Source organism: Gobio gobio, assembly GCF_949357685.1.
Source record: "Gobio gobio genome assembly, chromosome: 22".
Classification (NCBI taxonomy): domain Eukaryota; kingdom Metazoa; phylum Chordata; class Actinopteri; order Cypriniformes; family Gobionidae; genus Gobio; species Gobio gobio.
Window position 1 is genome coordinate 37395921 of NC_137118.1, and position 16342 is coordinate 37412262.

At 37.4% G+C, this 16342-nt stretch overlaps 1 protein-coding gene across 1 annotated transcript in view; it reads left to right on the plus strand.

Annotated features, from left to right (window-relative positions):
- The window catches only part of kirrel3a (kirre like nephrin family adhesion molecule 3a), a 272338-nt gene that overhangs the window by 242137 nt on the left and 13859 nt on the right, over window positions 1-16342 (plus strand). The window contains exon 10 of the mRNA XM_079804114.1: window positions 14366-14466. Within this exon, the coding sequence (XP_079660240.1) occupies window positions 14366-14466 (101 nt within the window). The remainder of the gene's footprint in view (window positions 1-14365; window positions 14467-16342) is intronic.

A 16342-nucleotide genomic window follows, 5' to 3' on the forward strand; every position in this document is an offset into this window, starting at 1 on the left:
CCCTCATGACATTCTGCTTTCAGATGAATAAAATCAGTTATATTAAAAAAATGTCCTGGCTCTTCCAAGCATTATAATGGTAGTGAAATTTTCTTAAACTAACCCCTCGATTCACTTCAGAGGCATGTGTGGAGCACTTTTATGATGGATAGATGCACTTTTATGCACTTTAAAACAGAAACAGCCATTCACTGCCATTATAAAGCTCTGAAGAGCCAGGACACTCCAACTGTATTTGTCTGAATGAAGAATGTCATATACACCTAGTGGCTTGAGGGTGCATAAATCATGGGCTAATTTTAATTTTTATGTGAACTATCCCTTTAATTACAGAAAATCATTATTCCTTTAAAGTGCACCTCATTTTGAATATTCTGTCATTATTTATGACAAGCTTTTAAGGTGTTCTTCAAAATATAATATGTTATATTTTAAGAGGACATAAAGGTTTGGACTGACATGTAAATGACAGAACTTGCGTTTTTGGGTGAACTGTCTCTTTAAGAAATGTGCAGCCATATGCTAATAAACAGAGGAGACACATTAGTGCTTAAATACCAGAAATTAGATGGATTAGGCAGATGATGAACGGGAAATATGATTACTGATATTATAATAGATCATTAATGAATAACCACATTAGAGTCCATTAGGCTGCAAGAGCTTCTCTTTGACAAACACAGATGAATTTATGTTTTTGATAACGACTTGCATGAAAAAGGCTCCTCACGGAAACAGATCAATATCTCAGCCGTCTTTAGCTTGTGTCCCTCGTCTAAGAAAAAGGGTGCTTTTAAACTTCTTCAAAGTACTATTTCTGCACCTTCATCTCCAAAAAAAAAAGAAAAAAGGAAAACCAAAGAAACAAAACAAACCAACTTGTTTCTGATCATGGTTTTGGATTAACCTTAGTTCTCCTTAAAATAAACAGGATACCAAGCACCCATTAACAACTTGGGATGCCATTTCAGAAGCCTGTTATGGACGTGTTGTCGAACGCAGTTTGCGGTAGATTTAAGAGGTTGTGCGCCCACACGGAAAACAAATTGTCCTAGAGCCAATGGTTATGTTTTTTAAGCAGCTCCTTACCACCCTCTCTCACTTCTGCTTTCTGTCCAACTTTTAGACTACTCTTCTTACTTGCTAGAAGCCAAAAGTGAAGAAGGGAGTTAATGTTTATAGCTCCATACAACAGTGGTCAAGTTACATTGCAAAATAAAATGCAACCAAATGCACCCTACCCTGTTACATGGTTCTCAACCTTTTTGACTCTTTGACTTATTAACTAACATCAAATAAACAACGAGCAATACATTTGTTACAGTATTTGTGCTTCTTTGTTCAATGTTCATACAAGTTCATGTTACCTCAGTTCCATTAAATAATATTAACAGATACAACTTTTAATTTACACTGTAAAAAAAAATCAGGGCCCGTATTCATAAAGAATCTTAATGCAAAGAGTAGCTCCTAGTGACAAAATTCTAAGAAAATTATTAGAAATGTGGGCGTTTACTCTTAAAATTAACAAAAAAAATCCTAGTAAAGAAAAAAGTAATTCAGAAAGCATCTTAACCCTTAAAAGAGGTCTTAGGGTCAAATTTGTTAGGAGCACGGACGAGGACTTTTAAGAGGCTTAAGAGTTTCTTTAGCAGCGGAGAAAATGGCAGAAAGACGAAGAGGGAGAATAAATGTGTTGCAGACAATGGATGACAGTGACTTAATAAGACGCTATAGATTAGATTGTGCCGGGATCATGTTTGTTGCATTAAATCCAACTTTCAAACCACCAATTAAATAGACATGCCAGCAATCAGTGTAATTGGAAAGAGTGGAACAATGTTTATAATTCTAAGCCAATCAAATACCTTATAGGAAAGTAACAGCATGGTAAATAATAAAAGGATTTATATACACTGAAAAAAATGATTTGTTGAATTTACTAAAAAATTTTATTGTAAGTGGTCGCAATCAATTTATTTGATCTCAATTTAAACAAAAACGCATGCAATTCCCATAAAACCAATTCATTTTTTTAAATTAAAATCAAAAAACTAAATTTAAATTATTTAAACAAGCACAAATTAATTATGCTTAATTTAATTTTTCAGTGTACATATATATAATGTGTGTGTGTAGGTGTGTGTGTGCGTGTGAGTGAGAGAGAGAGAACGGTAAAATAGGACAATTTGCGCTTGTAAATTCAAAGTGAAGGCTTAGAATAGACCCTATACTTAAAAGCACTCCTTTTTTCCCCTTTTTGGACAACCAACCAATCACAGTCTTCAAAAGACTGTGTCATACGTAGCTACGGGGTCAGCCCGCCTCTTCACTAAGATAAAAGTTTTTGTATTTTCCTTGCTCAGAGTTGCTCTCAGATCGGTCCCGAATAGCTCTTAAAGGTCCCATGGCATGGCATTTTTCTATTATTTTATAATGTTTCCTGAGCTGTACTTATATTGTTAGTATGACTTTTACATCATAAAATGTCATAATTTAGAAATAAAAGGCATTTTTTCTATACTGCTGTTTGCCCTGTGGCTGAATGCCCTGCTTCAAGAGGCGTGTCTGCTGTGAGACTTCAGTAAAAACACCCACTGTTGTGATTGGCTGACATCTTTGCATTTTATATGAGCGGAGGGGGCGTGGTTTATCGAGGCACGAGCAGGCACGAGTCTGCCAGGGAGACGGATGGACCTGAGTTCACTTCACATCAGTTCTCAGCATGTCTGAACTGTTTTAGTTACAGCATATACTTTAGGTTATTAGTCTATTTCTAGTCGGAGGGACTGTCACTCATGTCAGAAAGTTAGTAACTTTAGTAAATTATGGATCAGCGCTGACTGGAGACGCGAACCGTTTAGAACGATTCAGTCCGATTTGGTGAACTGATTCGGTTCACTAAAAAGAACTGGTTCAAAAGAAAGATCGTTCGCGAACCGGACATCACTAATGTATCAGAGACTGAGCTCAGCGATTGCTAACAAAGTTATTTATAGTAACTACTGAGTTATGAGAGCGCTGTCAGTCAGCGCGAGTTTATTGTGTTTGTATCTGAGAGTTCTGAATAAACAGTCACACCGAGTCCGTCTCTTCATCATTATTCTACCAACTTTGTAACACATGCAAAGTACCATTACAGCTGTCGAGATGAACGAGTTAAAAGTAAGTGTTGATAATAGCATTATTTTTAAAATAAAATAAAAGCGTCAGTGACGCGCGTTGAGTACACAGCGCAAACAAAGACACAACAGCAGTAATCGGATGTAATCCAGTTTATTGTGGGGCTAGGCTGGCTAGCCCGGATATGCTCAAGCTTACCCCCCTTCTGCTTAATCTCACGCCGCGTTTGGTGCCTCCGCTGTGGGCCAGATGCAGTACTGTGGGTCGGGGATGTTGAAGGCCGAGCTTCGGCGTGTGTGAGGTTTATCTCTGCTGATGTTGAGCAGAAACTCATGACTGTATGCACATTTTAGAACCGATAGACGCGACGAGGACGTACAAAAACACTGACTCACAAGATATAAAACACGAAAACACCGTTCTGTCTGGAGAGAGAGAAGCCGCATTGTGTGCACGAATAATAAATAATTAGCTACACATCAGAAATCACTGATCACAGATCAGAAGGAACTGAAAAAAGACTTCTGTTTTCATTTGTACATCCAAACACTGAGAAACTGCCAGCGTTCACTCGTTCACAAGCAATGATGCAATGATCTCTCGACGAGCGTTTGCATGGGCGTGCCAGATTCTCTGGGCGGAGGAAAGGGAGGAAACCGTGCCTGCTTGGACGTCAAACCAGGAGACTTCAGGATTGGCTAGTCTGGCCTGTCATTTTCTCAAAGGCAGAGAAAGACAGCCACAACTCGGTTTTACACCGATCAACATTTCTATCCACTTGGGGACAATATTCAGGCTAGGGGAACTCATATTAATGTTGAAAAACCTCATAAAATGAAAATTTCATGCCATGGGACCTTTAAGCTAAGACTCCTACGTAAAAGTTTTTAAGCTAAATTAGGAGTTTTCTGAGAGGACTCTTAGAATCTTTATGAATACGGGCCCAGGTCTCCAATTTAAAAATTTCTAGTGACTGATCACATCTAAATTTTTCAGTTGGCCAAATGTAATTTCTGTGAATTGATGCAGAAATTTAATTTGGCCAACTAAAAAATGTAGATGTAAAGTGCAATAATGTATTAGTGAATGTCGAAATTAACATTAAGATTAATACATGCTTTTTATACAAGTATGTTCACTCATTGTTGTTTACTAATGAATGGAACCTTATTGTAAAGTTTTACAACATACATTATTTTAATATATTTAAAAAATGTACCACGGTTAATTTTATGATTCAAGAAGTTATGTTTTATATTCTAGAACTGTGCATTACTACAAGTAGAAGTAATAAAAACATTATTGAGGGAAAATAAAAAGAAACATTTCATTTCAGTTCAGATCTTGATTTTATGTTTATTTGTAGCATTTTATTTAGATATAGATATAGATATACACCGATCAGGCATAACATTATGAGCACCTTCCTAATATTGTGTTATTGTGTTGGTCCCCTTTTGCTGCCAAAACAGCCCTGACCCGTCGAGGCACGGACTTCACTAGACCCCTGGAGGTGTGCTGTGGTATCTGGCACCAAGATGTTAGCAGCAGATACTTTAAGACCTGTAAGTTGCGAGGTAGGGCCTCCATGGATCGGACTTATTTGTACAGCACATCCCACAGATGGGTCCACGATTGGATTGAGATCTGGGGAATTTGTAGGGCAAGTCAACACCTCAAACTCGTTGTTGTGCTCCTCACATTTATGCTTTGTGGCAGGGGACATTATCCTGCTGAAAGAGGCCACAGCCCCCAGGGAATACCAATCCATGAAAGGGAACACATGGTCTGCAACAATGCTTAGGTAGGTGGAATTTAATGCTGGTTCTGATAGAAAGGTGTCAGAATACATAGTGCATCAATGTTTGTTTGTGTATGGGGCTGCATAGCCACAGACCAGTCAGGGTGCCCATGCTGACCCCTGTCCACCTCTGAAAGCGCCAACAGTGAGCATCAGAACTGCACCACATAGCAATGGAAGAAGGTGGCCTGGTCTGATGAATCACGTTTTCTTTTACATCACGTGAATGGCCGGTGGGATTTACATCACTTACCTAGGGAACACATGGCACCAGGATGCACTATGGGAAGAAGGCAAGTGGGCAGCAGTGTGATACTTTGGGCAATGTTCTGCTGGGAAACCTTGGGTCCTGCCATCCATGTGGATGTTACTTTGACACATACCACCTTCCTAAGCATTGTTGCAGACCATGTACACCCTTTCATGGATTGGTATTCCCTGGTGGCTGTGGCCTCTTTCAGCAGGATAATGTCCCCTGCCACAAAGCAGAAATGTGAGGAGCACAACGAGTTTGAGGTGTTGACTTGGCCTCCAGTTTCCCCAGATCTCAATCCAATCGAGCATCAGTGGGATGTGCTGAACAAACAAGCCCGATCCATGGAGGCCCCACCTCCCAACTTACAGGTCTTAAAGGATCTGCTGCTAACATCTTGGTGCCAGATACCACAGCACACCTTCAGCGGTCTAGTGGAGTCCATGCCTCGACGGGTCAGGGCTGTTTTGGCAGCAAAAGGGGGGCCAACACAATATTAGGAAGGTGGTCATAATGTTATGCCTGATTGGTGTGTGTGTGTGATTATATCAACCATTGATAGACACTCTTTTAATTGTTTTTTTGTTTGTTTGTTTATTTATTATATAAATTAATATGTATCATTGATTTATCAATTTATTTATTTAAAAATATTCATTTATTAATGAATCATGATCAGGCCTCCATGTTTCCGACCGTACGAAGAGAGCGTCGTCAGGGGCCAGGCATGGAGCGAGATGCGTGACGCCACCTTCCTCGTGCGGTTTCGGTCTCACATCCTGCTCTCTCTCCTTTCTCCGCTTGTTTCCCATCTGAGCCTGAGAGATAAAGCTGTTTAATTACAGCCCTCATTTATGCCCATGATCCCCTGTCAGATTTGTTTGGCTCCCCCAGAGGACACGATCTGAACAGACTGCCACTGGAAGAGCACGGAAAAAGCGTCCCACCCCTCTGCCCGACTGCAGCCTTTGAGCTCACGTGTGATTAAGAGGGTGCTGGGGAAAGCGAGAGCATTGTCTCGCTCTCTCCAGAGAGACGGTGCTTCGGTGTGTACAGAAGACTCCTGCACGCTGCTGGGATCTGTAATTGATGGGATAGTGCTCGCGCACAGAGACCCCCGAATTCCAATTAAAATGAAAATCTGTTTTCGTATAGAGACACACAATGAACCTCAATCTGCTGTGGATGGAGAAATGGAAATGTTATGATTGTATTTATTATGATTGTATCTTCCTATTTTCTCTTTCACTCTTAATTATTTATAAAATTAAAGTCTACTCTAAGCATTTTTTCCAGTTTTGTTGAATAAGATGCAATGGGAAGAGTTAAGTGACTAGCTCATCCTAAAATTATAATTCTGTCATTATTTACTCACCCTCATGCCATTCTTTCTTCCGTGGAGCAAGAAATGTAAATTGTTGGAAAATATCATGATACTTTCCAATATAATGAGCACTGGAACTGTCAAGCCCCAAATGGCAAAAAAGCACAATAAAAGTGTTCCATGCAATCCATGTTCAAGTAATATGATAGCTTTGAGTGAGGAACAGACTGACATTTAAGTTGTTATTCAGCGAATAACAAACCTTAACATCCTCTTTAGCTCTCCTTTGTGTATTAGTGAGAAAAGTAGTGATGTACATGTACGATCAAATATTTGTTTGAGTTGGATCTTTTCAGTAAATTTGATCGTTATATTCAGCATGATATTGAAATTTGTCTATCTTTTCTAAGTGCAACTTATTGATCCTATTGTGAATGATTCATCCATGCATACGTAAAACATTTTTTTTTACATTAATCATGAATCTGTATTAAAATTTGAAACGTCACCTTTTTCTCAAGTCCACCTAATCAAGCACCTCCCTACATTTTTTTAATAATAGGTTTCATCAAAGTCCCTTTAAGACTAGTCTTTTAACTTGGCGGCCATCTTTGAAACGCCTCTTGGGCCCCATCTCTTTGAATGGGGAAACATACAATTCTCCAAAGAAAAATCACCAATGAAACAACTGTCTCATAACTTTTGTTTCTAAATGCTCTAAAAGACCCTTTCACACCGGACACGTAACGAAAAAGCGAAGCGAATAACCAAATATTTTCCGTGCGAATAGTTAATGTCAAAAGCATTCACATCAGCCGCGCCACAAATTTACGACATCTGTGACGTTTCAGAGCTCCAACATTCCAAAACATTTGCGACGACAGCTGAGAAAACATGGAAACTTCCTCATTCAGTGAAGACGAGCTTTTCATTTTATTTAAAAGACCGAAAAGAAGGTTTTGGGTGCGCCCAGTCTTAAAGAACAGAGAGTCTGAAGGGGAGTTTGCTAATCATGTACAGGAGCTAAAACTTTATCATGGCCGGTTCCGCACTTATTTTCGAATGTCCATGGGACAATTTGAGGAGCTCCTCGAGAGACAGTAGATGAGACAAACAAAAACTTCAGGGAACCAATCGATCCGGAGCAGCTGTTTTGGGTTGAGTCACAATGTAAACATTTAAGTGCCACAGGCGTACTGACGGAAACACATTCACTTTCTATAGTCGTGGACACAATTAGGTTTAGAAAAAAAACAACGAGTTTTAACTCAAAAGGTTATGTTATCTTGTTGTCTGTAGGGATGGCTGATGCAAAACTGACGTTTCGGCACTTTGTCGAGATCTCAAAGCGCAGATGTTTCGAAACACTGCTCCGAACTGTGAATCAAAACACCCATGTCCCGTGACTATGGCTAAATGAAGCTTCTAAGTGTTTCATCAGATGGCGCCTGTCGAAACTGCGTTTGATTGAAAGGGGCGGGAACAAACCACACAGTCACACATCTGTATAATTCCCCACAGTTTAAAAGTGAATTTAATCTGTCTTCACCTCGTGGGTTTTTGTGAGAGGAGAGAGATTTTGTGATAGCAGTGATTTTCCCTCATTTGTATGTAAGTTACTTGCTAAAAAATATTTGTGCATGCCAGCAACAAGTGTCCCTTGTGAGAGGATTTTTTCAAAGGCTGGAGAAGTGATATGTAAAAAAGTCCTTCAACAACAGAGCAAATCATATTTTTGAATAAAAATGTTATGTAACAAATGTGACACATTGTGGCTTTATTTATTTTTATTAATCTTAATTTTTTCATAGTTATTCACAATGAGGAGGCTACAGGTTAAAAAACCAAGATCGTGTAGTTGTCAGACAGATGTGAATTTTTTTTTATTTTTTACATGGATCGTCAAGGTTATTTCAGATCAACACATGCAAGTGACCACTAGGTGTCGCCGTAGAGACGGGTGTCGAAGCTTCGAAACAATATGGCACATTTGCTTCAACTGTTTCAGTGCTTCACGAAGCCTTGGTCTGCCCATCACTAGTTGTCTTTAGCCTACAGTGGGCAAACACAGCTGCAGCTGTACAGCTGTAATCTCATGAGAAATGTGATACCTGGCAAAGGTTAAAGGGTTAGTTCACCCAAAAATGAAAATTCTGTCATTAATTACTCACCCTCATGTCATTCGACACCCGTCAGACCTCCGTTCATCTTCGGAACAGAAATGAAGATATTTTAGTTGAAATCTGATGGCTCTGAAAGGCCTCCATTGGCACAATGCACGGTACACTCTCAAGACCCTTAAAAGGTACTAAAGACGTCGTTACAAAGTCCATCTCACTACAGTGGTTTTTAAATAACTTTATGAATCGGCGACAATAATTTTTGTGCGCAAAAAAACCCTAAATAACGACTTACATAGTGATGACGATTTCAAAACAAGGCTTCTGAAGCTTCGAAGCGTTATGAATCAGTGAGCCGAATGATGATTCGGATCGCGTGTCAAACCGCCAAACTGCTGAAATTTGGCAATTCAAACCGCTGATTCGACTCGCTGATTCATAACGTTTCGAAGCTTCATGATGCCTTGTTTTGAAATCGTCATTGTATTGTATTGTATTGTATTTATTTAAATAGGGACAGTGCATATTAATGAACATCAGTACAAGTACACAATGTAAATATGTTAGAGTTAGCACCACAGCTAATTTTCATCTATTGTCCCTAGGCAGATAAAAAACAAAAACAAGGATAAACATGCATACACACCCTCAACAGTTTGAGGGACACAATACACACTAACAGAAATACACTGACAACAATAATAACAAAAGAATATACGAACAAGTAGTTAAGTAATCGTCACACATAAGAAGTTCATGAAGCAGTTTAAAAATGCGTGCAGCTTTGGTTTTCTAAAAGCCATATTTTTAAATGAGTTTTAAAAGTAGTGTATGAGGAACAATCCCTTATTGTATGGGGTAGGCTATTCCAATATTTACTTCCCTTTACTGACAAGACAGTTTGTCCAAATGTAGTGCGCCTAAAAGGTATTACACAGTCTCCTTTTTTAGAGGCCCTTGTTCTACCATCACTCTCAGTTCTCTTAAAAAAATCATTCAGTGAGGGAGGGGCAAGATGATGTATAGTCTTATAAACAAAGCAGGCGTACTTAAAATTTATAAAATTTTCAAAACTCAATAATTTATGTTTTTCCAGTATGGCACAGTGATGAACTGATTGCGGTTTTTTATCAAAAATTTTAATTGCTCTCTTGAAGAGTATTTCAATAGGCTTAAGTGTTGTTATATTAGTTAGTGACCAATTTGTAAAACAGTACTCAAAATGTGAGAATATCATTGTGTGTAAGTACATTCTGGCAGCACTTAAGTTGAGGAAGGGCCTTATTTGTTTGAAATTCTGTAAATTGAATTTAACTTTATTTGCCACCCTTTTTATGTGGCTTTTGAATGTTAAATTACTGTCCATTGTCACCCCCAAATATTTAAATTCCTTTACAATTTTTAACTCCTCTCCTCTAAGAAACACGTTAGACTGTATCACCTTTGTGTTTTGTTTTGAAAATACCATGCAAACGGTCTTGTTGGTGTTCAAATGAAGACAAGACCTAGTAAGCCAATCATCAATACGGAACATTGCAGATGTAAGAATAGATGAAACCTCCTGATAATTTTTGCCATACGTGTAAATTACAGCATCATCTGCATACATCTGGATGTTAACATTTTGACATACATCAGGCAAGTCATTAATATAGAGTGAGAATAAAATTGGACCAAGTATGGAGCCTTGAGGGACCCCTACCGGACAATCAAGAAGGGGGGATTTGGTGTTACTAACACAGACACACTGCTTTCTACTGGATAGGTATGATTTCATCCAGCAGAGAGCTTGCTCAGAAAAATTAAAATATGTTAATTTTGACAAAAGCACTTGATGGTTTACAGTGTCGAACGCCCTCTTTAGATCCAAAAACACAGCACCGACATAAGAGCTTTTATCCAAATAGCATTTGATTTTTTCTAAAAAAAGGCAGTTTGCCGTTTCTGTGGAATGTTGGGCTCGAAACCCAAATTGCATCGGGTGTAATGGATTACAGCCTGTGTTTAGATGTTCAATCATTAGCTTAGCAACCCATTTTTCAACTACCTTAGACACAACAGGTAGGAGGCTAATTGGCCGGTAGTTTGCCATTTCTGTTCTTTCTCCTGATTTAAAAATGGGACTGACCATGGCCACCTTCCAAGCTGATGGCATGATTGAACATCTAACGGACAGGTTAACCAAATGCGTGATCGGGTGTAAGAGAGAGTCCTTGTGCCTTTTTATGAAATTTGTGTCAAGGCCATAGAAGTCCTTAGCCTTTGAGTTTTTCAGAGTCCCTATGATATTTGCCACTTCTGTTTCTGTTATTTGGTCTATCATGAAACCCGGTTGTGTATGATTTACACTACAGGGGGGGTAATTAGGTTGTTTGTAAAGTTGGGTAATTTCATTGACCGAGTTTATAAAAAAGCTATTTAATTCTGTAGCTATAATGTTAGGGTCAGTTACCAGTTCAGTTTTAATTTTCAGTTCTAACTCTTTATTATTGTAATTCTGTTTTTTACCAATCAATTTATTTATGTTTTGCCAAATTTTTTTCCCATTCCCTTTGGCATCCTCAATAATTTTGATAAAAAAGTTAGCTTTAGCTTGCCTTATTGTCTTTATTACTTTGTTTCTCATTGAAGTAAATTTTTGTCTGTCTGTTGTAAGACCTGATTTTAAAGATCGTTTCAGTAACTGATCTCTATCCTTCATGAGGTGTCTACATTCTTCATTTAACCAGGGCAAAGAGTCCTTCCTAAATTTAGGTTGGCTCCGCCTTTTAACAAAGGGTCTCATAGTTTCCTTGATTTTCGAAGTGAATTGGTTACTGTCACTCTCTATATCACCTGTAGAGAGGACTTTTTCCCAGTCCACCTCTCCTAAAGCTATACCAAGGTTCTGCTGTAGACCAGTTGGTACTGTTTCATAATTATAACTAGATTTTACTGAAGAATGAAAACGTTGTCTTGCTAATTTTCTGGAAAATAAGATTATGTTATGATCCGACAAGCCAGTCATAAGATTGAGCGTCTTTATGACTCTTTCAGGTCTGTTTGTAAACACTAAATCTATTTTGGTTTCTGATCGATGAGTTATTCTAGTAGGTTGTTCTATTAACTGTGTGAGATTATAATAATCTGTAATGTGCTTAAAGTTTCTTCTTCCACACTTATCATTCCAGTTGATGTTAAAATCACCCATCATGATAACCTCTTTGTTAAAGTTACAGTTTTTAAGAAGAGCTTTTAACTGATCATAGAAATCTAATTTTGCTGAAGGTTTTCTATACATACAAATCAGGGTAAATGACATTTCGACAGACAATGATATATTAACACCAACACATTCAATATCAATCCCCATAGGAAATTCGATTTGTTTACATTTAAGAGTGCTTTTCACATATAATAAAACTCCCCCTCCCCTCCCTTTGTCTCTGTCTTTCCTAAATATATTGTATCCAGGCATAATAGATAAAGCCTCAGGAGATGAACAAGTTAACCAAGTCTCAGTCAGACCAAGGAAATCAATATTAGAATTAACAAGTAAATGTTCCAATTGTTCGCGTTTGGATGCCATACTCCGGATGTTTAAATGACCGCCAAACAACCCTTTTAATTTGCATCCAGGATCCCATACAGTTTTAGCTTGGTTCAGCGTTTGAAATAATTTTGTAGCTCGATGTTTTCTCATTACGGGATTCCTTGATCTTGATATAGTATGTGCAGTGTGACAAACTGATGGAAATTTTGGAGACTCACCACCGCTGGGGATTTTGACCATATGCTGCTCCGTGTTAAACTGCTCTGCACTGTTGCTGGGGCTTATCAAGTCAGGACCAGTTCGTTGCTGCAAACCGGTTCTGTTACCAAAAGCCATCGGTCGAATGGCCTGCCCGAGCGGCCATGGCAGCACACGGGGTGAGTTAATCGTAGCAGTAGCCCATGCCAACGATTGAACAGCAGGCACAGACAGCGCCGGCAGCGCCAAAAGCGGGTGTAGTAGAAATCCAGCCATACCCTCGGTGGTGAGAAGGTTGTTATGGTGTGTTGCCGACTGCACAGCATGGAATGGCAATTCCACGATATCTGTTTGAGCGCTGGTAGCAGGCCGCGGTCCGGGATTGAGTTCCACATCGCCAGCGAGTAGCAACATGATGGTAAGTTGAGTAAGCCCACTACGCTGGTTAGATGGCCTTTCAGATGATCTGATGTGAGCCTTCGTATATCCATTGATAAGAAATTTGGAGTATAACAGATGTTGACATCACTATGTCATCACTATGTAAGTCGTTATTTAGGGTTTTTTTGCGCACAAAAACTATTGTCGCCGATTCATAAAGTTATTTTAGAACCAATGTAGTGAGATGGACTTTGTAACGACGTCTTTAGTACATTTTAAGGGTCTTGAGAGTGTACCGTGCATTGTGCCAATGGAGGCCTTTCAGAGCCATCAGATTTCAACTAAAATATCTTCATTTGTGTCTGAAGATGAACGGAGGTCTGACGGGTGTCGAACGACATGAGGGTAAGTAATTAATGACAGAATTTTCATTTTTGGGTGAACTAACCCTTTAATGTTGATTGAATAGCTAGTGACATCAACTGGACATTACGTGACCTTTGTTTCCTTGTATGTGATTGGTTGAAGCCTTTTCTGTCGTCTCTAGAGTTATAAAAAATCGGCATAGAAGCGGAAAAAATAAACATAGTTTTTTCGCCGCAGCACATTCGCCTTCGGTGTGGAAGCACTCATTACACAAACAGCTGATAAAACCAATTTGCGCATCAAAATCGCGTCCAGTGTGAAAGGACCTTTATCATGACAAAAAACTGCATATTTCAGCCTGGACAAAGCTAATGCGCATGCGCAATCCTAAACGTGCGTCACAGAACACACTGCCTGTTTCTATAGCAACCGGAGCTTCTAACCGCAGTCACGCGATGACTTCACTAATCAACGATTGGCTCTTTCATTTAGAAGGCGGGGCTTATTCCGCAATATTGGACGTTGCGCTTTCTCCCATCCATTAGTAATCGGAGTGCACCGTCTTCCTATATATAAAGTCTTTGGTTTCATTCATATATATGTACATATATCACAATACGAAAGAAATGATCTGTCGCTACTTCCGTTCCATTGCTATACTTTTTTAAGAGTTTAACAATACATTTCACAGAGAATGAATTTGCGGCCACTGTGTTTGTCTTGCTCTCTTTTTGTTTAAGTGCCAGAAAAAAATATGCAAATCAGGTAACGGCGTGAATGTGGCCACAAAATCTGTGATGAGTACAATTCAGACACCTGAATTTGATCTTGGATGTGTGCCTGGTTATATGCGTGCTTCTTTTCCATCGTTTGATGAATGCAGTGATCAATGGAAAATGTACATCTCTTTTAAAGGAAACCGTGTTTACCATAGTTTTGTGAATAAGGCACAATCTACAGTATAATGAGTCATATTTAAATAGAAAGGAAGCAAGTTTGTTCTGAAAAGAATGACAATGACTTCATTTGAATACTCACTGGGCATTTAGAGGCTATTACAGCTGGAGAAAAGCAGAGGAATTCTGCATGCAAAAGTTTACTCTTGCTCCTCATCTTAAGATAGAAGATAATCAAAAGCAGATTGGAGATAATGAAAACAGCAGCGTATGTCCTGTCATCTCTGTTCTCAGGGAGGATGTGTGCTGATGTGGTGTGCAGGCGGTTCAGCTGTCAGACAGGAAGCTTGACAGTCTGTTGTTTGTTTCAGGGCCTCCCACCATCTCCAGCACACAGACGCAGCAGGCGCTGTATGGAGAGAAGGGCCAGATCAAGTGCTTCATCCGCAGCACTCCTCCTCCAGACCGCATTGTGAGTCCTATCTATCAATCAAGCTATGTATATATTATTTCAATCATTTTAAATCAATGCTTCATGTCCACTTACTTGTAGTAGTATTAAAATCGAACATTATTTTAATACATTATTACAATGTGAAATTAAATATTTTATAATAATAATATTTTCCATCTATCAATTATTCTGTGTATTTAGTGGTCAAATATTTCTGAATCACATCAAAAATATCCTAAATGTTGTCAGTATCCAAATCAATATTTAATGTTACTCACATAATATTTTAATATACTTAAAATAATATAATAAAATGTTAAAAATAATAATATTTATGTACACTACCGTTTAAAAGCTATGGGTCAGTAAGATATTTTTTCAATAAACGAATACTGCAATTCTGCAAGGGCGCAATAAAGGGTCAGTTCACCCAAACATTTAATTACTCATGTCGTTCCAAACCCGTAAGACCTTTGTTCATCTTCAGAACACAAATGAAGATATTTTTGATGAAATCCGAGAGCTTTCTGACCCCTCATAGACAGCAATTTAATTAACAATTTCAAGGTCATTATTTTATTATTTTCCTGTTTAACGCTGTGAAGCTGCTTTGAAGCAATCTGCAATGTTAAAAGTGTTATATAAATAAAATTGAAGGTCAATAGTCCATGACTACAGTGGTTCAGCCTTAACTGTATTTTTTTGTGCAAAAGCTTTGCACAAATCTGTAATGGAAACGCAGCTATTAAAAAGTTCATTTAGTTATGTGCTTAAACTCATGTTTTCTAAATGAATGTGACATGACTAAAGTGCTTGTTGTCCAAAACTATTGATAACATCACATGACCACTCACAAGACAAAATAAATAAAAAAAAAATTGTGAAATACCACCACACACAGACCTTCAACACATGGTGCATGAAACAATCAATCACTTTAAATCGAGGAACAAACTCCTCCTGACATCACAGGACAACGAGTGTAAATCAAATTGGCAAACCGTCAAGACGATGCAACCGTATTAATTATTCATGACTCGATGCATGCTGGGAAGAAGCAGAATGGACTGAACCGCAAAAGCATTTTTTCAGTCTGGGCCTATTTGAACTAAAAAGTGCATTAATCCAACTGACCTGCTGTGCTTGTGGGCTCGACTTTAGAAAACAGAGTATTTCGTCAAAGCAAAGCGGCACTGAAATGCTTTACTTGTGTTCCTTAAAGAAAACAATATTTATTTATTTATTTATTTATTTATTTATTTATTTATTTATTTATTTATTTATTTATTTATTTATTTATTTATTTATTTATTTATTTATTTATTTATTTATTTATTTATTTATTTATTTATTTATTTATTTATTTACTTTCTTATTACTTATTTACTTATTTATTTTGCAATGAAGTGCTTTATTTGTGTTCCCCAAAAGAAAACAATATTTGTATGTATTTATTTATTTTATTTTATTTTATTTTTTTATTTAGCACTGTCATGCTTTATTTGTGTTCCCCAAAAGAAAACAATATTTGTATTTATTTATTTATTTATTTATTTATTTATTTATTTATTTATTTATTTATTTATTTGTTTGTTTGTTTGTTTGTTTGTTTGTTTGTTTGTTTGTTTGTTTGTTTTGCACTGAAATGCTTTACTTGTGTTCCCCAAAAGAAAACAATATTTTATTTTTTTATTTATTTTATTTTATTTTATTTTATTTTATTTTATTTTATTTTATTTTATTTTATTTTTTTTTATTTTATTTTATTTTATTTTATTTTATTTTATTTTATTTATTTTATTTTATTTTTTTTTATTTTATTTTATTTTATTTTATTTTATTTTATTTTATTTTATTTTATTTTATTTTATTTTATTTTATTTTATTTTATTTT